General features: G+C 45.6%; 2 protein-coding genes across 3 annotated transcripts; one reads left to right on the forward strand and one right to left on the reverse strand.

Moving 5' to 3' along the window:
* Positions 1-265: 265 nt before the first annotated feature.
* On the forward strand, positions 266-8518 carry zftraf1 (zinc finger TRAF-type containing 1). The gene is made up of 7 exons (XM_076755225.1): positions 266-785; positions 1046-1380; positions 2560-2654; positions 3573-3716; positions 5314-5525; positions 5669-5847; positions 6231-8518. The coding sequence occupies exons 2-7, from the start codon at positions 1093-1095 to the stop codon at positions 6441-6443; spliced, it is 1131 nt and encodes a 376-aa protein (XP_076611340.1). The 5' UTR covers positions 266-785; positions 1046-1092; the 3' UTR covers positions 6444-8518.
* Positions 8519-9918: 1400 nt separating this feature from the next.
* On the reverse strand, positions 9919-20621 carry arpp21 (cAMP-regulated phosphoprotein, 21). 2 transcript variants are annotated; one of them, XM_076754001.1, is made up of 20 exons: positions 20260-20621; positions 16273-16433; positions 15975-16140; positions 15807-15845; positions 15637-15702; positions 15414-15525; positions 15067-15205; positions 14466-14603; positions 14271-14370; positions 14064-14159; positions 13924-13961; positions 13757-13813; positions 13215-13405; positions 12568-12708; positions 12330-12448; positions 12142-12216; positions 11889-12032; positions 11621-11693; positions 10608-10717; positions 9919-10465 (listed from the first exon to the last, which is right to left on the reverse strand). In XM_076754001.1, the coding sequence occupies exons 3-20, from the start codon at positions 16134-16136 to the stop codon at positions 10307-10309; spliced, it is 1959 nt and encodes a 652-aa protein (XP_076610116.1). In that variant the 5' UTR covers positions 16137-16140; positions 16273-16433; positions 20260-20621; the 3' UTR covers positions 9919-10306. The 2 variants fall into 2 exon arrangements, with proteins under 2 accessions (XP_076610116.1, XP_076610117.1); XM_076754002.1 differs by lacking the exon at positions 12142-12216 and having other exon boundaries at positions 20260-20542.
* Between the last annotated feature and the right edge of the window lie 1331 nt (positions 20622-21952).

The following is a 21952-nucleotide window of genomic DNA, read 5'->3' on the forward strand; positions in this document are numbered from 1 at the left end:
TTTCTGGCAACAGGAACAGGGTGTTTTTTTGTTTTGTTTTTTTTGGTAGAAACTTTTGTTGGAAGTTTTCCAGTGTCATGGTCAAGGTGTTCTAACATTTAGCTGTGGTGCACGAACATTACAAATGTAAAAAGGATGCGTCCTGTGCTGGAGTGTCCTAAATTTGTCGCATATCATGTTTTGATCACCTTTCAAGTCCTGCCATACGCTGACCCGCAGGTGCTCACTACGCATGCGCCTTTAAAAACTCTTTAAATACCCCAAGTCATCTGCCACAATAAACATTCCGCTGTCAGCCAGTTCACGGCTGTATTGAAGTAGTCACTGGCACACCGAGGCCGTTTCAGGTACACGCGAAATAATTACTTTTAAATACGCAACTTCTATTATTAGCCACGATCGAGAACCTGCCTCGGTAATAACGAATTTGACCCGGAGTCGTAAAGGCTGTGCAGGGTGAAGTCGGGGGAGACGGACAGGAAAAAAAACAAAGATGGCTGTGTAGCCAGAGAGACGAGTCCGAACAGAACTGTCTCTAGCCGCGGCTTTAACCGCCGACAGGTCCCGTGGGTCCCGTGGACAGTCAGCCAGTACCGGAGCAGGGACGTTAGACGAGCTGGGCCGCTGGTGTACATCGTTGTAATCTGCTGTCATTGCGAATAACGGCGTCGAGAGCACAACAACAGCTGAGAGACGCCTGAGTTGTTTTTGTTCTGCCTGGGCAAAGGGAGAGGACTGCTGTGTTTTTGTCAACGTAGCTAGCCGCATAGTCTGCTAGCCTCACTGTAAGTCAACAAAACTAGTCAACGTTTAATGAAGTCATAATTACATTTTGCACATGATCTCGTTATTACACAATCATTGGCTTGTTAAATTCCAAGTTCGTAAGTGGAGGGAAGCGTTAATAATAAGTTAGCCTGCATTCCTTTCTGACAGCCTGCTGCCGTTGCGTTAGCCTAGCTAACGTTAGCTAGCTGTCAGCTGACCGTTAGCTTGACAGGTTGTAAGCTAGCCCTGAGCTAACCTGCTAATATTTCGGGCTCAGCCTGGTCGCGGCAGGTACATCTCAGAAATTTCTAGACAGTCATCGCCATGTCTTCACTGGAAGAGAGAGACGTGGGCGTTGCGGCCGCCCCTGGCTCCTCCTCGGCCGGCCTGGGGGTCGGGGCCGTGGGGGCAGCGGTGGAGGCTGTCGCCGGGGTCGCAGCCATGCAGGAGGAGGTCGGCATACGGCGAGAAGGGCCCGAGCCTGACCCAGACGAGCCACCCAAGAAGAGGGTGAAAGTTCCCGAAGGAGAGTCAGGAAAGCTGGAGGAGAGACTGTACTCAGTGCTGTGCTGCACCGTGTGCCTAGACTTGCCCAAGGCGTCTGTATATCAGGTAAACGTGGTGTCAATCACAAACCTTCCCCTCATAACCCTAAACCTACCGTCAAACAACAGCAAATCAGCTGGACCTCATCCTAGAAACTCCCCATGTGTCCCAGCCGCCGATCCCCAGAGTCAACCTGTTGAATATGCTGTCCAGCTCCATTTATATTTAGTGATACTAAATCCAACACAGGCCCCAAGTGTCTGTGTGCTGCAAGCTGAGCCATGAGGCTGAGAGAGCAGACACACCCAGGCCGAGTGGTCAGCTGTGCCTGCTCAAGTTTATACTGTGAATTATCCTCAAATAAGCCACAGCAAAAGCCATATCCACAAACCCCACACAAGAACTCAAACATCCAGATCCTAAACCTAAATTTGAATCATCTTTTGCCCTTCCCTTCAACCCACCCCAACAGTCTCCTTAATGACCTCAGACTGCTCTCGTCAATGTCAAGTGAACACATTTGTAATTAATCATTGTTCAGTTACTCTGGACGTTTACATGCCCTTCTGCAATGTGCAGCACACATCTTTCAAACAGCTGTTAAACATTTATTAACATTACTGTGTAAACACAAGTTGTCATTCTTTCCATACACAATATTGTGCCCTTATTACAGATACACATATATTAAACTGTATTGATTATGACAAACACATCCAGTAAATAACATCAGACCTCCAGATTTGCATATTTGAAAGAACTTCCAGATTTCTCTCCTCTGCAAAAGCACTTTGTAAGTTGTAATATTGCTGTAATATTTTCTGCTGCTCCGTTGTTGTTGGGCAGTTTTAGCCAATCCATTGTCATAACTTAACTGAAATTAAAGCTATACACCTGCCCGAACATGTCAAATGACACATCCACTAAAATTATGTGTTTTGATGTGAGTGTAATATACAGTCCTAAAATAGTCCCTGTTTCTTCCAAACATCTCCCCAAAATATAAGCAGCCCTAATTAATCGTCTTTTACTCAACCACAACCGCATTTTCATCAAAAGATTTGACCAGAAAAAGTTAAAGTGTCTAATTCCAGTTTTCCAACTTTGTCCTTTCCTCCTGTCCTTCTTGCTCTAATTCAAATATGTTTTTTCTATTTTCCTTGCGCCTCTTCCACAATAATCATTTTTTCCACTTTTCTCATTCACTTTGTTTGACAGTCACCTCAACTTTTTTTTCCACCATAGTGCACCAATGGACACCTGATGTGTGCAGGCTGTTTTATCCACCTCCTGGCTGATTCTCGTCTCAAGGAGGAGCAGGCCACGTGTCCCAACTGCAGGTACACTGAGCTCCCTGTAGCACGGAGCACATAGAAAAACAAACAGTCCAAATCAGAAGAGCCGAGTTCCTTAAGTTAAAGGTCCAGTGTGTTGGAACTAGTGGGATCTATTGGCAGAAATGTCAAATATTCATTAACTTTAAATAGTCTTAAAGTTGTGTCTAATCACCTAAAAATAAGAATGGCTGTGTTGTCATTAGCTTAGAATGAGCTCTTTAGATCCAGAGGGAGTGGGTCATCTTCCACAGAGGCCACCATGTTGCACTGCCATGTTTCTATGGTAGCCCAGAGCAGACAAACCAAACACTGACTCCAGAGGGCATCTTTCATATTTTTAAGTTGAATCTAACACACTGGACCTTTAAGGATTGTATTCACAGGGGATCTGAACATTGTGTATGGATGTTGATGTTTATGTCTCAGTGTGAGATTTTGGCATTTCTAATGTTCCCAGACTGTGAGAACAGGTCTACTGTCCTCAGACAATTAACTACAAATTATTAACTTGCAGCCAAATAATTGAGATGATATATGTTTTGTCAAATAACTGATCCACAATATTTTGCCCTCTTAATGATGTTTTTCTGAAAATCTGTGTCAGGGAATGTGTGAATGCTAAATAGCGGAGATTAGAACATAAAAAACACAAGTGTGCAAACATGAATGCAGTGATGACCCAAAAGCCACTCTGGTCCTTAAAGTTTTGCATTGATCACTGGTGCACTGGCACAGGATGTGTAGTCCTACATTCTGTATTGAAATTACCACCAACATTTACAAAAGTATAACCTAAGCCCTCTATTACCCAGACAGCTATTTGTGGTTGTCCATTGTTCACAACCTTGCATGGACAATTTCTATACATACTGCAAACGATATGTATACGAGTGCACTGAGATACGCTTCGTGTTTGTGTAGGTGTGAGATCAGCAAGAACCTGTGCTGCAGGAACCTCGCTGTGGAGAAGGCTGTCAGTGAGCTGCCGACAGAATGTACCTTCTGCCTAAAACAGTTCCCTCGTTCCAGCCTAGAGAGACACCAGAAAGAGGAGTGTCAAGACAGGTATGCACCACACACACAAACACAAGAACACTTTCGTTTCCTAGCTAAGAAATCTACCACACTTGTAGTCAACACAACCGAAAGTGTGACAAACGGTTCAAAATGAGTTCCAATCAGTTTCCCTACAAATTCTCCAAAACCATCAAATTAAACACTTCAAACGAGGCGTTCAGGCTTTTTCAGTTTGAAAAGAAGTGAAACAGAAACATGACAATGGAAGCAGTGCATGTACAGCACCTAACACACACACACACACACACACACACACACACACACACACATACGTTGTGTCTCCACTATGATTATATCCATGGGTGTGTGCATGTGTGTGTGGTAACGCGGCACAGCATCACACGGGGTTCATTTGGGGAAGATAGAGGAGCATGTGACCTGCTGCTCCTGAGGAGAAAACCAGCTGATTTGATTACAGACTGTGTGTTTGTTGTGTGTGTGTGTCTGTGTGACACTCAGGCTGATTGAATTTGCATGCATGAAATCCTATGGGGTTGTTGCTATAGCAACAAGTGACCCTGCTTAGGACAGAGGTGCCCGTGCAGGTGTTACCATGACAACAGCCATGGCAGTCACCAGGTGTTTTTGGTCAGGTCAGGCAGAAAACTGGGCCGGTCTCCTGTGAGGATGTGAGTGCGTCGCATATGAAGATGATGCTATCCTCAGGTGTTTAATGTGCACCACTTAGAATCCGTGATTACAGGCACTTTACAGCACAAAAATTACACATGTAGATGTTTTTACCATGCTTTAAAATGCTTTAGATGTGACTCATGTGACCTTCACTTAGCATGTGCAGATCTATGAATATGCAAATAGTCCCCGCCTCTGTCTCCACCCACCCCGTTGCCGCTCGCCTGCAGCTCGAGCATACCTGCTCACATTCAACACAAAAACCTCTGCTGGTTTTCTTGTTTTGCTGCTGTACACTACACAACGGCATGTGGTAACATTTGAGTAATTCGGCCACACACGTACAAACCAGAAACTGATTCTGAAGAAGAGGAAGTTGTAACGAATCCTCTCTTCAATGTTAGAAACCGAACACTAATAGACAACATGACAACATGCTATGCTATTGAAAGCACCACCATTTTCATTGGAAAGAGTCTTTAAAGTAGTGAATCCTGTTGAACTGCCGTTCAGCAAAATACTGAATCCCTACCAGTTACTTGGTAATACAAGACAAAACTTTGCAGTTAATTTAAGATGAGTTACGTCAGCGTGGATTTAATTATCCTTGGTTCACTACAGATGCTAACTAGTACCTTTCACGTTTATGCCTCACTTTTGCTGTCAGAAAGTTGCAGGTATTCATTGAAAAGCACATCAGTCCAGGATGGAGTTGATATAAATCCATGTCTTTCTTTCTTTGAGGTTGGCTCTCAGCACACCTATCATTAGTACAGTGTTAATTAGCTCACATCCTCAGTTAATTAGTACCTTTTGATATTATTAGTACCTTCCACTCACTGCAGCATGTATTCATCATGAAGCACCTCTGCAAAGGATATAATTTATATAAAACCATGTTGTTCTTTCATCGAGTTTGTCTTTTAACTCATACTCACCATTTTGTTGCCAGGGTGACACAGTGTAAGTACAAGAGGATTGGCTGCCCTTGGCAGGGTCCGTTCCACGAGCTGCCAGCACATGAGAGTGAGTGCTCCCATCCCACTAAGACTGGCACAGAGCTGATGGGAATACTGGGAGAGATGGACCAGAACCACCGCAGAGACATGCAGCTCTATAACAGCATCTTCAGCCTGCTCTGCTACGAAAAGATCGGCTTTACAGGTACGTATATGTCCCCTCCTCATACGAGAAAAACTGGTTACTTAACATCAGGTGTGATATATATATTGCCTTTGCTTCTTTACCTGTTACCACTCGTTCCTTCCCTGTTTCAAATCTTGTCTTCTGCTTATGTGTCCATCCAGAGGTGCAGTTCAGGCCGTACCGCACTGATGACTTCATCACTCGCCTGTACTATGAAACACCGCGCTTCACTGTTCTCAACCAGACGTGGGTGCTGAAGGCCCGTGTTAACGACTCTGAGCGCAACCCCAACCTGTCCTGCAAGCGCACCCTCTCCTTCCAGCTCATCCTCAAAAGCAAGGTGCACGCACTGCTCGGTCTGCTCGTATTTATTTTTAAAAGGTTTTAGCGTGTGCTTGATCAGAGGGCTGATGATGCCTCGCTCTTCACCAGGTCTGGTTTTAACAGAGAAGTTAGGGACGGCTAAATGTTAGGAAACCAACCCGATAGTTAAAATGTGAGCACTGATGCTTAGCTAACAGAACTGAATCAGTAATCTATAAGGTGTTAATTGTACAGGATAAAACACCCTCTGTGGGGATCTGATCCACTGAATCTTTATCAGCACAGACACTGACCTTACTGAGCGAGTCCATCTACATCCATATTAAATGCAGCTTCTCCATCAATGTCATTTTAAAATTCACTCTTTCCGCTCTGAACACTGTCTTTGTGTGTGTGCAGGTGAACTCTGCCCTCGAGTGCTCCTTCCTGCTGCTGAAGGGGCCGTACGACGACGTGCGGATCAAGCCCGTCATCCACCACCACTCCTTCAGCAACGACGCCAACGAGACCGACTACGTCCCTCTGCCCATCTCCGATTCGGTGGAGTGCAACAAACTGCTGGCCGCCAAAAACATCAACCTACGCCTGTTCATCTTCCAAGTCCAAAAATAAAGAGTGAGGGAAGAGGAGGAGGAGGAGGAGGAGAAGGAGGAGGATGGAAAGGACGAGGAAGAAGAAGAGGGGTGATGGAGGGCGAGGGGCAGGGAGAGAGTAGCGATGAAGATTAAAGAGAGACACCACTGAACCACTGATACCTCTGAACACCGACACACACACCAACACATATATTCACATATTCACACAGGGTATTCACACCCACACACACACATATATATATATATATATACAGTATACACACACACACACACACACGCACACACCACTAATTACACTTACCTCCTTTTACAAGATAGTGAGACCCCTTGCTCGGGGAGCTGTGAGTTTGCTATGGAGATGGGTGGGCATTGTTATGGGATGGAGGGGTGGGGTGAAAAACCTGCGAAGGCACAGGTGGGGGTGTCGGGGGTAAGGGGTGAGGGAGGGTAGGGGCCTATGGGATGGTTGGTGTGTACCTGTGGAGGCTCTCTGAGGTCGGTCTGACCTTTCACCCCTGACAGCCAAAGGTAGCACATACACACCAACCAAAGTAGGATTTGCTGGGTGCATTTGTGATTGCATGTGTGTGTGTGTGTGTGTGTGTATATGTGTGTGTGCGTGTGTGTGAGCGAGACAGAGAGTTAAGCGACGGACCCTGGAGTGTGGCCCAAACTCTGCTTTTATGTCGAAATGTCCCAAAGACGTGATAATGTGAAAACAGAGTGACTGACTCTACTGAGCTGATCTTTGGACATGTGAATGGACGTGTGTGTGTGTGTGTGTGTGTGTGTGTGTTTGTCTTTTTCCTCCACACACTTTATGCCTGAGTCTAGATAATGATTTCTTTCTGTTTCGGCTAAAGTGGACATTTTGCGTCTCAGACTTTGCCTGAACAGATGAAAGATGGCATCCTTCCCCTCCCAGTGACCCCCCTTTTACCTTTCAACAAGAGGAGAGATGGCCTGGCTGCATGCATATTTTAGTTCTTTGACTTATTCCTCCTGCTGTGGTTATATTTAACCTTCGACACTAATACCATTTTTATTTCTCCTAACCCTAAATATTTAAGTACCTGTGAACTTTTATCCTTTTAGTTGGGTTTTAACGTGTGACTGGCTGTATGTGTGTGAATGTGTGTGTGTTAGCAAATCATAACTGTGAGATTCTTGTGAACATGCCCCTGTGTGAAGAATGCTACAATCCTCGAGGGCATGACTAGCAAGGCTGGATTACCAACAGACCTTCAGGGACCCCAAAAGCCCCAGCTTCACTGTGTGTCGCTCGCTTTTTGCTAATTTGAATATTTGGAGATTTACTTTGGAATTTGCACCCATTAAGTAAATTAACACCTGATCCTGCATAACTACACAATCTAGGTCCAACACCTTTATTATTTTATTTATATCATGCCCAAACGGACTGTTTTTCCCCTTTTTTTGTGAATATATCAGAAAAAAATCACCAGCTTTGATCCAATGTTATGAATGAAGTCATTTTTTGGTAGTTTTATTTCATCAAATTAGCACAACCTGAATGACATACAGAAAACCTGGGCCAGCTAGTGTTCCAGTAAGAGTACTGGTTGGATTTTGGGTCTCTGTGCAAAATATTACGAAGCTGCCACCCACAGTGTAGTGTGAGCTGTGTACACTGTACCTGATGAATGAACTTGGAGGCAACAGGGGCCCAGCAGCTGGGGCCCGCAAGGACAAGTCAACACCAGGAAGGGGGACGCAACCCAAACTGTGAGCACAGAGTCTGAGGGCGATGTGGACTTCATCAACGGCCCTCTGGAGAAGACTTTCCCAGAAGATCAGACTTTGTGTGGTGATGGACGGAGTGTGTGTCTGTGTGTGTGTGGCAGGGGCGGGGACGGGGGGTTTACCTTACCACGGTGACATATTAGTGTTAGACTTACTTGAACGAGAAGATGTTACTTAAGTAGATTCTACTGTAAAGCAGATAGATCTCTCTCCTCCTGACCTCTACTTCCTGTATTTCTGTGTTTTAATGCTTCGTCTCTATGCCAGTGGACTCACTCATCTCACTATGGCTGTACATGTGCCTTTTATTAAAGATCATGGAACCTACACTGCTCTGAGTGTGTGTGAGTGTGTGTGCGTGAGAGAGAGAGTAAAAAGGAGGCAAACAGCTGGCTTCGTCAAACCGTTGGTCTGTATAAATTTTACTTTCAGTGCCGCAGTTATGAAATCTAAATTTAATTTCAAAGCCCAGTGTGGATGATGGATATGTTTCATTGAATTTGATGCAGAGAATATGAATCATTTTCAGTACAAAATGAATTATCCAGCATCTGAACAATAACACACAATGACTTACTGGTTATTGCTTGCAGGGAAAGTGGAAGTAGGTATATTGCAGTGGTGTAAAATGTCGGGTGCTGAAGACTTGAGAGGGAGAGCATTTTAAGTCTTGTAATGGTTCTCTACACCTCTAAAGATCAATGCAGTTGAGCTGTGTTTAGTTGCATATTGAATTGCATATCTGAGCAGACGTTCCGACATGTCACAGCAGGAAACACAGGTGTAAATAATCAGAACAGTGATGGCTGAATTCCACTTAGCTGCTCCAGCTTCAGCGCCCCAGTCTCCTGCATGTGGGCTCACTGTCACTGCTTAGTGTGACACCTGAGTGGAACAGAGCCATTGTTAATGTCATCAGTAACACCTGTGCTGTTCCTCCTCTGACAAGTCAAAATGTCTGCTGTGAGAAAGGTCTATTGGCTCTGCGTCATTTTCCCATGAATTGAAAGTGATACTAAACCAAACGTGGGCGTTCTGGGAAGTTTTTTGGACATAGCCATCAGAGCAAATGTGGTCAACATTTTGCAGACTTAATTGTTAGTCATTTGACTGTGAAAATACTCTGCAGATTAATCAGTGATGGAAACAATTGTTAGTTCCAGGCCTGTCTAGAAAGAACACTGCAGCTGTGCAGCACATGCTGAGGTGAGGACAGTGCACTGAGAGTGTTTGAGCAGCAGGGGGAGCTAAAGCCTCAGAGAGAATCCCTCAGTGGTTTGAGGGGATATGATATCTGACAATGGTCCCTGCTATTTATATAGCTTGCAACTATTTCCCACATTGACTTGTTTTTCAAAAGTGTGAAAATCTGAACATGAATTCTCGTCTCGTAGGACGAGTGTATGAAAACTCCCAGTGTGTGAGCATCTTAGTCTCCTAATAATACCAAAATGCTCTTAAAGATTGACCTTTTTTTAACACAAATAAATCTTTCACTTGCTTGTTATTCAGATATTAAGGCGATGACCTTCAGCTCCGATTTATGAACTCAGTGGTAGGTTAATGGTCCATGTCTCTTCTCTTCCATAGCACACACATCACGAGTGTTTCACTGTTGTGAACACAATGTTTACCCTCATAATGTCCTTTATTTCCCCGTGTACGTATCTCACGCCTGCATCCACTCGCATTAGCATCATCCACATCAGAGGAAGCAAAGAGCCAGCTTGATATAGAAATGTGACATCGTCAATCCAGCCACAGCACTTTATTCTATTCACACAGTGCATTTCCTTAAAACACAATATATAATTTAATATCAATATAAAACTCCATTTGTGTATATAAATTATGCATTCAATACAGCAGCTCTGATATATACTATTAAGCTTTGGTACAGTGATACATTTATGTATGTCAGTGGGTGTATGCTGTGTGTGGGTGTGTGCACATGCTTGTTATGAGTGTGAACGACGTACCCTGAAGGCATCATCAGGAAGAAGGCGGGTGTGGGTGAGGGAGTGCGGAAAAAAAGGTGTTCGTGTTAAGTATATGTGTGTGTATGTGAGTTCACGCAGAAACTGAAGTATCATCACTCCATCCGTCGAGGCATCATCAGTACTGTGCGCTCCAGGCCGGGGCGCTGAGGTTGGTGCAGCTGGGAGGATGGTAGCTGCTGTGGTGGGAGGGCGGGGGCACCATGCAGCAGTAACCCGCCTCTCCACCAACCCCGGCCACAACTTTACTTTGGGGATAGGACACTGAGACACCTCCCTGCAGAGAGGAAAGGGGAAGTAAAGTTGGTGAGAGAAGAATTTGCCACCACAAGCACTTTCTGAACTGCTAAACGCTTCTTTTGTGGGCTGAGCTGCTGGAAGCTGTCGCAGAACGAGACCTCTGGGTGCTCTGTGTTTACCTGAACCATGCTACACTGATGAGAGGCCATTGGTGAGTAGGTCCCCAGCACAGCCTGGGCCTGGGTGTGTGAAGACTGCTGCTGCACCCCCACAGCAGGGGCGTAGCCGGCTGCAAACACACACACGCATATGCGAGATTATTAACAATATATTTCATCACTGCAATTTGTTTAGCAAGAGGTTAGAACAGGAAATAAGCCACAAGGGAGTTTTACAGTTTCAAATAAGAGGAGTTGTGAGGAGCAAAGTGAAGCTTACATACAGCATTAACAAACCATTCTGAGAAAAGAGAGGGCCAGTGGTCTACAAATCGTTTATTTGTTGATGAATGAAACCAAAAATGTGTCCAACAAACAACATATTTACACACATATACTGTCCTGACTGTGCAGCCTGTTGTTAAATTTTGCTAATGTTCTGTTTTACTATTATTTATTTTAACTTAAAGACAAACATAAAAATTATATACTGTCTAATTTATACAATAGTTGTGCCAGTGGTGGATTTGGCTGGATGCATCTTAATTTAACAATTCAGCATTTACACTGAAATCTTCAGTGCCAACATTAAATAACAACAGCAACAAAACGCTGCTTGGGAAATACATTTCCATTCTTTCCATCATTCATGCCCTCCTGTTGATGGAGTCATTTGTATTTCTGTTCCGACGTTGCCATTTTGAATCTTGTGTAATTATATACATTGATTATAGTTTATTTTGTTAACGGATGCCTAGAAGGTGTTGACTCGCTGTTCGCAGCTGCTCGATAGGAAACTAAATTCTAACACACGGCAGCGCTGAAACGTGCATCTCGTTGGTCTTTGTCATCGTGTTGAACAGAAGCAGCAGGAAAAGAGACCGGTTCACTGTGAGACCCTCAGACTACATCTCTGACAGTGTAACGGCCCCCTCCTCTACTGCCACAGTCTGTGCCTGTCTCCCACACGCACGCACGCACGCACGCACACACACACACACACACACACACACACACACACAGGTGAGAAGTACCTGCTGGTTGTGCTGTTTGGCTGTGGATGTGCTGAGCTGAGGTAGGGTACTGGCCGTAGTAATACATAGGCACCTATAGGAACATAATGTGAAAATACTGGCTTTATTCTTACTGTTATTCACCTTAAACTTGTCCTTTTAATGGAAAAATCGATGTTGACCATATAATTACAATTTAAGCTAATCAATGCAGAAGTTTTCTTCAAAAAGTAATGTTAAAGTATAAATAATTACAAATGAAATATCTGAATAAAGTGTGCGGCTGTACCTGAGGTGAGGGCTGGCAGTAGCTGTGGGGGTTGGGAGGGGGAGGAGCTGCATAGATGTAACCCTGACCGGGAGGGTAGAGGGGCGGGGCTTCTCCCGTCGACTGACAGCTCACATGAGCGAACTGCGAGGAGAGCTCTTCAATCTGCCGGTCCAGAGAAAGGAGGTCAACACGCACATGGACGCTCATAAACACACACTCTGTAAACACACGTGTGTGTGCAGCAGTTGTCACACTGTACAGTGATACATACTGTGGGGTATGGCTGTGAGGGAGTGACAGGCAACATCTGTGGAGCTGAGTAAGAGACAGATGAGTACTGAACCACCTGAGAGAGACACACATATGGAGACGGAGATAAAGACACAAACAGAGACATGTCCTGTATGTGAGGCTGAGCAAGTCCTGCGTGGTGAACGCTTCCTGCTGCATGTGTGCTACCTGCTGCTGTTGGTGCTGAGGGGCAGAGCCTTGCAGCTGAGTCTGGCTCCTGATTGGCTGCTGAGAGTCAGGAGGGTTGTACACAGCAGGGGTTCCGTCAGGGTTCAGGAAAGGCTGCCCTAAGAGGTCAAAGGGTTGAGTATGACAGATGTGTGTATGCACTGTGTATGCAATCTTATTGCTCTGTGTGTGTGTGTGTGTGTGTGTGTGTGTGTGTGTGTGTGTGTGAGATATGTACCAGTCTGTGGGTTCACCAATATGCTTCCTGGTGGGATCCCGTTCTCCATGACATAGGCAGAGTTAGGAGCCGGCTCATCTATGGTGGGAGGAGAGGAGGGGTGGGGACAGGTGGATGGCAGTCTGTAGAGAGAGATGGAGCCTGAGAGAGAGAGAGAATGACAAGTGGAAGAGGGAGCAGAGATGGAGAGGACAGAGCTTTATCATCACGGCACATAGCAAATTCACATTTCAACATCTACATCTGACTGAACTACGCCCTGCACCCCTGTCTATAAACATACCATGTGCAGCCCCTCGGCGCAATCTGTGCATTGACGTATTTTTCTTCCTGAATATGTGAAGACGACTGGAGGTGTTGTGTGAAAATTTACAGCTATGGTGTGAAGATTTCGTGCAGTGAGTTACATTTTCACACCAGACGAACTTCCACTGCTTTTTGTTAATTAGATGCTACATAATTTATAAACAGCGATTTTCCCAAGTGTGGCGTGGTGTTGAGATCTGCAGATAGGTTTCCTTGCACACAGGTAGAGAAGAGCGAAGTGTCTCAGCCTACAGTGCCTGGATCTACACCTATAAGGTGTGACAGTGAAGTGCGCAAAAGTCACGAAATGTTATTCTGACGTGAGGTTTAAAAAGACACACCTAAACCATGCGCGTCCCAGCTGTGGTTGGCCGGTTGGCGGGGTTTCGGAGCGGGACTCGTCCAGAGGTACGAAGAATCAGAGTCTGTGCTGCTCCAGGGCTGGGGCTCGCTGCTATAGCGACAGTCGGTCTCGGTGCTACTCTGCCTGCTGCTGCCGGTCCAGCTGGAGCCTGAGCTGTCACGGCTCCCCCTGTGAGGCACATCCACAATTATCCTACAACCTTATTACTGCATGAAAGGCATGTCGTTCATGTGAATGGGGACAAACGTGGCTTCCACACCTGCCAATACGCCACACATGATAAAGGGTTTATGCTACGTTCACTAACATAAATCTATATCTAAAATCTATGAAAACTGTCCTTCAATTGTTTTCATTCAGAATGCACGAGATTTCTGAGAATCCTAAACAGTGATACAAAACAAAAGACATCTCTGTCCTCTTTCTGTTTCCGCTGCAGACTCTGAGAAGCTCTGTTTCAGCCAGGCTGACCAGATTAAGATGATAAATGACTACGCATCCGTGCAGACAAAGCTCTACCTGAAGAGCTGCCTTCTCCTCTGGGTCTCAGCATATGGATTGTACTCCTCCACAGCCCTGCGTGCGCACACACACACACACACACACACAGACATATATTAATGCTCTCATCTAAATATAATAAGCTGAAAAGGCACATGGAGAGAATATCCTGCAGGCAAGGTTACCTGGTTTCTGCATGGGCGCTCTCCTGGGTGCAGAGTGGCTGCGAAAGTACAGCAGAGAAATTAGTGAGTCTCCTGTCTGTCTCTAAGTCATACCTGCCTGTCTGTCCCCCCCTCTCTCTCTCTCTTTCTCTCCGTCTCACCTCTTGGTTGAAGATTCGGTCTCGTGCTCGTTGGTACTCCTCCTCTCTCTCCTCCACTGACTTGCTTTGCTTCTCCCGTAAAGGGTGATGTCGGGTCTGCAGGGGGAGAAACGAGAACAGGTCAAAACGCTGATAGGACAAGATCAATGTCAATTATACAGGAAATTCCACAGAGACAGGCAGCTACAGAAAGAGGACGGACAAGACCTGGTCATCTGAGCTGTTGTCTCTCTTCAAAATAATCTTCCACTGGTGGATCTCTTCTGTCTTATCTTGATGCACCTCGTCCAGGAAACGCTGCTCTGGTCTTAAAGGCAAACAAGTAACAGCTGCTGTTATTTCACCGTTAACGCTGAACAAGATTTACATGTGCATGCTAACAGATGCGGTATACATGCTTACATGCGTGTGCTGCTGGTCCTGTTGATGATGACAGACTTTCCTGTCTGGTCTACATTGTGCTCCATGCCAAAGTAGGCCGCCACCCGATGGACCAGCATACGGTGGTAGGGCGACATATGAGGGAACTTCTTAAAGGGGCTAAAAGGGACAGAACCAGGGAAAGACATGGGAGGAGAGAGGCAGAGAAAATAAGTATCGAACGAGGAGGGGACAAAGGAAAGTGGGAGGAAGGAAGGTGGAGATGAGACACAAGGATATAGAAGGAGGTGGACTGAGACTGGTGGTATTTTTGGCCTAAGTCCAGTTTCATCCCCGGTGGCTCAAACACACCCACAGTAACATAACTGCTCAATGTATTGATCAGTACACTAAATAAGCTGTTTGGACAGAATTATAATAAATGAGCTGAAAGCCTGCCTTAAATTAGCATAATTTCAGTCTTTAACAGGACTTAGCTTGAACACGAGTTCCATTTCAGCACGTTTCAGCACAGGTAGATGGCTCAATGAGGACCCAAGGTTATGTACTCTCCTTCACACACACACACACACACACACACACACACACACACACACACACACACACACACACACACACACACCTATTGCTGGTGATGAAGTCGATCATGTCCTGCTCCAGTTTAAGCAGCATCATGCGGTCTCTGGGGTTGCTGTTGAGGGTGTCAATGATGAACTGGTGCAGGTCTATGCCGGTGGAGTCAGTGTACTCCACGCTGGACTCTGAGAGCGACACAGGCGGGCAGGACGTATTACAAGACAATAAAATAAAAAGACAAGCAGCACGCTGCAATATTTAACACCCCAGGAGAACTACATCTAAATAGTGGCGCTGAATCCCATTTTATTACATTTTATTTGTTTTCTCTTGTCTCTCTTTTATGAGATATCAATCATACATATACACACACACACACACACACACACACACCTTTGGACAGTGAGTGTTTCTTTGGATCTGTGCTCTTCTCCTGTTCGTCCTCCTTACAGGAAGTTATCTTGTTGTCATGGCAGCTAGATGAGATGTTTGCATCTGGGGATGCCTGAGAGGGAAGAAAATAAAGAGTAATTTAAGAGCGGTGATGATGATGATGATGATGAGGAGGAGGAGGAGGAGGCGGATTGGTGTGTGTGTGTGTGTGTGCGTGTGTTACCTGGGGTTCTTCAAATGGTGAGGACTCCTCGCAGACAGCCATACTCCGCACTAACTTTCCTTTGGCCTGAAATACACACACGAGCAAGCAATATTACAAATTCATAGAGTGTAATACGATCGATACTTCAGTAAGAAAGAATAATGAGAGGCAGAATTATTTTAGCTTACCTTAACTTTTTTCTTTGGTTGCACCTGGTTACAGTGTTTCTGCAAGTGAGGACACAATTTGTCATAAACTGAGCAGGTGAGGGGTGGCGGTGCGGGCGTGCGCATAATTTTAAAAGCAGTGTATTTTTAATGGGATGCAGAGCAGTGGCTGTATTTAGTGTCGCTCACCTGCTGGTCCAGCCCCTTACTGTCACTGTGACATTCCTTGCCCTCCTTCCGATTGCACAGGGACAGACATGGCGAAGGGGAGGGGCAGGTGATGACATCACATGATGTCACATCACAGGGCTTTAGGAGGACATCTGTACTCTCTACAGCTGCTTCGGTCATCCTTCTGTACAACACATAACACGGACACTGATGCTGTGTATTTACCCAGATAATGTATGCGTACTGTAATGCTGTTTCAAGATATCTTTGCCTGCATTTGCATGAGTGCGTGTGTATATGTGTGCGCCGTTCCTACCTATCTGAGTTGTTTACTGGAGAGCCTCACAGGTGAATGATGAGGTCATATATCCCATGTTCCCACAGGGCAGCCAGAAACGCAATTATCCTCTCCGCCCGTGCTCGCTTTCTACGCTGTTCGTCTCTCTGCCGGCTGTTTACTGGTCAGAGGAAAAAAGCCTGAAGAGATCGAAAAACACAGGAGAAAAAATGTGTTAGTGGTCATTGTACAACAGAAACACTGCCGCTACTGTTTCACACAAACACACACACACACACACACACACACACACACACACACACACTCATATCAAACAGTTGCCAGAGCATAAAAGCATAGCTGCTGGAACTGACATCAAGTAGCTGAGCCGGTGTGTCTGTGTGTTGACCTCTGTCTCGGCTTCCAGAAGGCTCTCCTGGCTTGACAGTTAATTGCTGTTTGAAGTGTATTACTGTAAGTGTGGCTGCGCATGTGTGACGCTAACATACAGGCCTGTGCTTGGATGTGGTATTTCCTATTTACATATGAGTGGCTCATGTGAACACGTCTGGCGTGTGTGTGTGTGTGCGTGCGTGCGCGCGTGAGTGTGTCCTCAAGCTTTTCTTAGAAACAGCAGCTGTGGAGGGTATCATCCGATCCGCCAGCACTGATATTCCCAGAATGCCAAGATCAGTCTCTGATCCCAGTGGTGAGAATATTGCTGAGACCAAAGAGACACACACACACACACAGGAGGAAGTGGCATTCCACCATCTTTTCCAAAGGGCCAACTGCATTCAGCGGGGACATATTCTGCTGTAACACAGAGCTTAAGGGGACACTTATCCCTGTAACACCTGGGACAGAATAACGAGCTCAGAGGATGCAGAGTCCCATAGCGTGGTTATTTAACACTCGACTGGAGATAACAGCAGTTTTTCAACAACAAAAAAAGGCCTCTGTCAGTCCATGTGCAACCAAAGAGGTGTTTACTTCCCATGCCGCCTCAATGAAACACAATACATGACAGCAGTGATTCCACCCTGAATAAATATGCTCAGTATAGCAGAAAGGCATCTGAAATCTCTGATTGTGTTGGACTCATGTCATATTATTTATACAATATGTACAATAGCATTGTGGAAATTGCGTGATCCTTTGTAATTATTACAATTATAATGCACTTAAAACATTCTGTATTTTATATATTAAGTGTGATAACGTAACCAGAATTGGGTTGTTTTTGTTGACATATGAAAGTAATCTGCAATTTTTTTTTTTTTTGCGCTGAAGTGCTGCAGTTTGCTGGATGCTGCAGTCCATCTGAAGGACTGTCTCAGCGTGGTGGGCTTCTGCATACTGCCTAGGGAGGAGAAAACAGTCAGGAGACCCCTAAACACTCTGTAGGACATGCTAACTTGGGAGATTCACAAATGTGCTGTTGGTGAGTTCTTGCTGAGGTGTCCTTTAGCCAAGTAGACCAGCTCCCATGTGTACTACGCTGCAAATGACCCTGATCTCAGACCTCACGGAGGGGAGGGGGGAGGAATCTCCTTTACAATCAAATAAAAAATGTCCATGAAGTGAGAGAGAGCATTGAGCAGCATTGGAGATGTGAATTGATAGCAATGCTAGAGAATGGGAACATGACACAAGTGGACAGAGCGGGATAAGAACGATGTGGAGCAGATGCACTACACTGAGAACAAGATGAATGGGAGGCAAAGGAAGCAGGGGATGAAGAGAGATGAGGAAGCAGTCTGCAGGGACTTGAAAGGTGAAGAGGGGTGAAGGAAGGCGGTGGAGGAAGAGAGAAGTGAAGAATTAGTGATGGAGAGGCTTGCAGCACAGTCTGTCTCCGGGCTTTTCAGCCGACGGCCGTGAAGAGAGGATTTGAGTGGAGCTACCAGTTTTTGAGCTGAGCGCTGCAGAAGCGGCCGGCCGCCCGGGGAGAAGGTGTGACACGATCATTAGCGCGTGACGGATGGCGGCGGGAGGCAGGGAGCGCCAGTACCCGCTACATCATCATCCATCTGCTGCTCTCACTGAAGCCTCCAGCCTCAGAGCCACCTACTCACAGGACACCTTTCTTCTCCAGCCAAAAGCTCATCCACACTGACACATAGGCAGGCCAGAGGGAAATATCCAAATGCTGCTTTAGATGGCCGCTGTAAGCTAAACCAAGTTATATTAAAGTGCTTAAGCCAGTGCAAGCCTGTTTGTAATGAAGACTATGGAAACATCATCTTTGAATACGAGGGCTGTAATCATCAGCGGCTCCTTTCCTCTCATTTCACACTGAAGTTCACTGCTGAACCTTATTTGCTTGGGTTTATTGTCCTGCCCTCTGTACATGTACACATTTATCTGTCCATTTTGCCACCTCTGAAGACACTCTGCTCTGCTTTTCTTTTCTATTTGCACACTTCCATCCCTTGAAAAAAAAAAAAAAAAAAAACAGGACTCATCCCTGCTTATTTGTGTTTGGTCTCTACGGCTGCAGCTGAATTTAAAAAGGGATTTCATGTTTTGTCCCTCAGCTCAGAGCTCATTAGGAAATGATTCAGTGGGAGACTTAAACAGAGAGAGCAGGTCTCTCTGGTTTAAAATAATAATTGAGAATTTCGAGGCAAACTCCGAGTCTTCGATACTTTGTTTACCCATAATCTGTACGCGCTTTGCCCCTGAGTCTGCAACCGGGCAGGGTATTTTCAGTCTTTACTCACCAACACTTGTGGTCCTATACATTGTTGCATCCTGTGTACGTGCACCTCGAGCATTTGCAGCCGAATTATCTCCTTCCTGTGCAGATTGTCTTTTGTCTCCGTTTCACGTCAAATAAAACAAGGCATGAATTATTTCACCCTGCACACCGAGACAAGAGCAGAAAGTAGGCTGCACATTTGAAATTTAGGTTGCATCGTCCCTTGAGTCATCAGCACCTGGCCAGCCACAGCAGCAAGCCCCGCTGCCGAAGTGACTTGTGGGTGCGACAGCTGTGGTGCTCTGCAGCTGAGCTCAAACCCGATGGGGAAAATACCTGCACACACACAACGCAGTATCTGGCGTTGAAGGGCCACTTCGCACAAAATGAAGGCACGCAACTCACCATAAAACCAATGCCATCTTACTTGTGCCGTAACGATCTCGAGTTTAGACGTCATGCGGGCTAAAACAAACAGGTGTCATCTTCATGCACAACTTTGTGGCTTCCTGTTGACCCATATACCGGGACAGCGGGGGCATGATCGGGCTTGTGCGATCTACTTTGGGGATGGGACTCTCCTCCTTGGATGCCTGAATGCAGACAACCGAAGGGAGACCGTGTCTGAGTGTGTGTGTCGCATTACCGTGACCCGGGCTAAGCTGACACACCGGGCTATTTTTACACCCGGGCGGGGAGTGAACCTCCTGCTCCGGGACTTCACCGTGCTGTCAGCTGCATGTGGAGAGCGGAGGACGGCGGGCGAAGGATACACAGCAGGGGCGCTGACATGCACTCAGTATTATAGTTACTAACAAAAAGAGACTTTTCTCTCTGACAGGAGGGAGGGGGAGGCTTAAATCGCCTTAAAAGTCACATCTCTACACCCGGATACACGCAAGCACCCAGAAATATAAAGAGAGAAGTAGCTGCCCTGAAGACCTGTTAAAATCCTGAATGACTTCTTCCACCCGAGTAACGCTGAACAGGCGAGAAAAATAAAGCCATATTTCATTTACTGGCTGCTGAATTGTCATTCATTCAGCGGTGTCGCTAACGTTTCAGAACCGGGGGAAACGCGACCGATAGCTCCGAGGCGCAGTTAGCTTGTCAGGTCCCCCGATTTCCCCGTTTTCACGGGAGAGTTTCAGGGAGCTAAATTCTAAATATTCGCGCAGCTTATCGTGTTCTTTATCGGCCCAACTCGTGGTCTGGTGACATTAATATCAAAAGTACAAGCGAGAGGGGACGGCGTTGAAAAAACACCCTGAAAAGACAGCAAGGAGCGTCGATGTCACCCGGCGGAGCGTCCGTCATCTTACCGTGAGGTGGTGGCTTCCTCCCGCTGTGGGCTTCTGCCGGTGGAGCCTACCGACCGACCGACTGCTGTACACCCGGTGTCTGTTGACTGCGAGGTCCGTCGCTCCTCCTCCGCCTTTTGCATGTCTCCGTCGGAGCAGGGGGAGCAGGGAGGGGAGGAGTGGGGAGGGGGAGGAGGGGGAGAAGGAGGAGGAGGAGGAGGAGGGCCGACAGTTCTGAACCCTGAGCCACGCGCCCACACACACGCGAGGAATGCACGAGAGCCGCCTTCCCAGCAGCCCACTCATCTCTATGCGTGTACCTGTCTCTCGCTCCAGTACCCCGCTGTCTGTCTCTCTGTCTTCCATTTCATTTCAGCTCAATTAAATGTCCTTTAGCGCTGTAATTACCGCAACAACGGTCTTCAACGCTTGAGGGGACGTAACAAGAAATTCTATAGGTCTATCAAAGCTAAAAAAAAAAAAAAAAAAAAAACCTCCTCTCATGCGGTGGAGTACATGCTATAATGTATCTACAGTAAATTCGTGTGTACTTTACCATTTCATTACACGTCTGTTACTTTTAACTAGGCTGCATTTGTTTGACAGCCTTTATGGCCATTTTACTCGTGAACATTTTGCACACACGATCCGTGACGCACAGTTATACATGAAACTTCCCAACAGTATACGAAGTAGCCTGGTTAAAATTAGCACCCCTCGACCACCTACAGCCGCAGTGAAATGCTGCCTACACAATCCACATAATATAGTATAATAGCATAGTAACACTCACAGGGGCCATTTTATGCATTGTGCGCACTTTCACTTTCTTTTGCTGGACACATGAAGTGCATTTTGGTAATAATGCTTTTATCTAAGTGCCATTTTCAATGAAGGACTTCTACCCTTAATGTAGTATTGTTACAGGCCTATTGTTGTAGGCTATTGCTGATTTTACTTTAAATACTTCTTCCACCACTGCCCTTATGCAATGGGAGACAAACGAAGCTCCCATTGTGAAATGAAGACAGAATGAATGACCGAACACTGCACAGACACTTGCAGTGTCTCATCCCTTACCTGCAGACCTAACATTAATCCTGAGGATCAATAACTGTGTTTAGATACAAATTGTATGTTATCTGTATTCTTTGTTAAAGAACTGTGAATGTCATTTTCATTTCAGGTGCTATTTGTAGTCCATTTGGATATCCAGTGGAAAAAAAAAACACCCACCCTTTGCTTTGAATAAATACTGCAGAGAAGCACCAAGTCATATTAACATATAAACATTTTATTGATTGCAAGAAGACACTGAGTCAAAAATATTGCAAAATATAAACTGATCTCTTGGCTCTGGCCATGATTATATAAGTTTATACTGTCCAAATACATGGCCTATGGACTGTGCAGTTATATAAAAAAAACTGCAATAGTGCTCCCATTCAAAACTGTTTTTAAATTACAAATACGTTGAGACGAGGTGGCACATTAATGTATAGCCTTCTTTATGCTGAGAAAAGTCTGATTATTTTACCTTGAAGAACAGAAAATACATTTCTGTCTTCTTTTTATAGTCATTCAGTGGCAGGTGACGGCTGCCCTTCACCCTCGTCTCTGTTTGCACTGGCCATGAGTGGTGGAAGATGGTGGAGCTAATTTTAACAGCTTTATACACTGTGGGGTGGTTTTATATATAAAAATGCAGGATATT

Source organism: Chaetodon auriga, chromosome 17 (genome assembly GCF_051107435.1).
Source record: "Chaetodon auriga isolate fChaAug3 chromosome 17, fChaAug3.hap1, whole genome shotgun sequence".
Taxonomy (NCBI): domain Eukaryota; kingdom Metazoa; phylum Chordata; class Actinopteri; order Chaetodontiformes; family Chaetodontidae; genus Chaetodon; species Chaetodon auriga.

Coding starts and splice junctions, on each gene's coding strand:
- arpp21 (XM_076754001.1), bottom strand. CDS start 16,136: ATGACCGAAGCAGCTGTAGAGAGTACAGATGTCCTCCTAAAGCCCTGT. Junction 14,371..14,465: donor AGGACCAGCAGCACACGCAT/GTAAGCATGTAT, acceptor TTTGCCTTTAAG/ACCAGAGCAGCGTTTCCTGG. Junction 12,217..12,329: donor CTCAGCACCAACAGCAGCAG/GTAGCACACATG, acceptor TGTCTCTCTCAG/GTGGTTCAGTACTCATCTGT.
- zftraf1 (XM_076755225.1), top strand. CDS start 1,093: ATGTCTTCACTGGAAGAGAGAGACGTGGGCGTTGCGGCCGCCCCTGGC. Junction 2,655..3,572: donor GCCACGTGTCCCAACTGCAG/GTACACTGAGCT, acceptor GTGTTTGTGTAG/GTGTGAGATCAGCAAGAACC. Junction 5,526..5,668: donor CGAAAAGATCGGCTTTACAG/GTACGTATATGT, acceptor GTGTCCATCCAG/AGGTGCAGTTCAGGCCGTAC.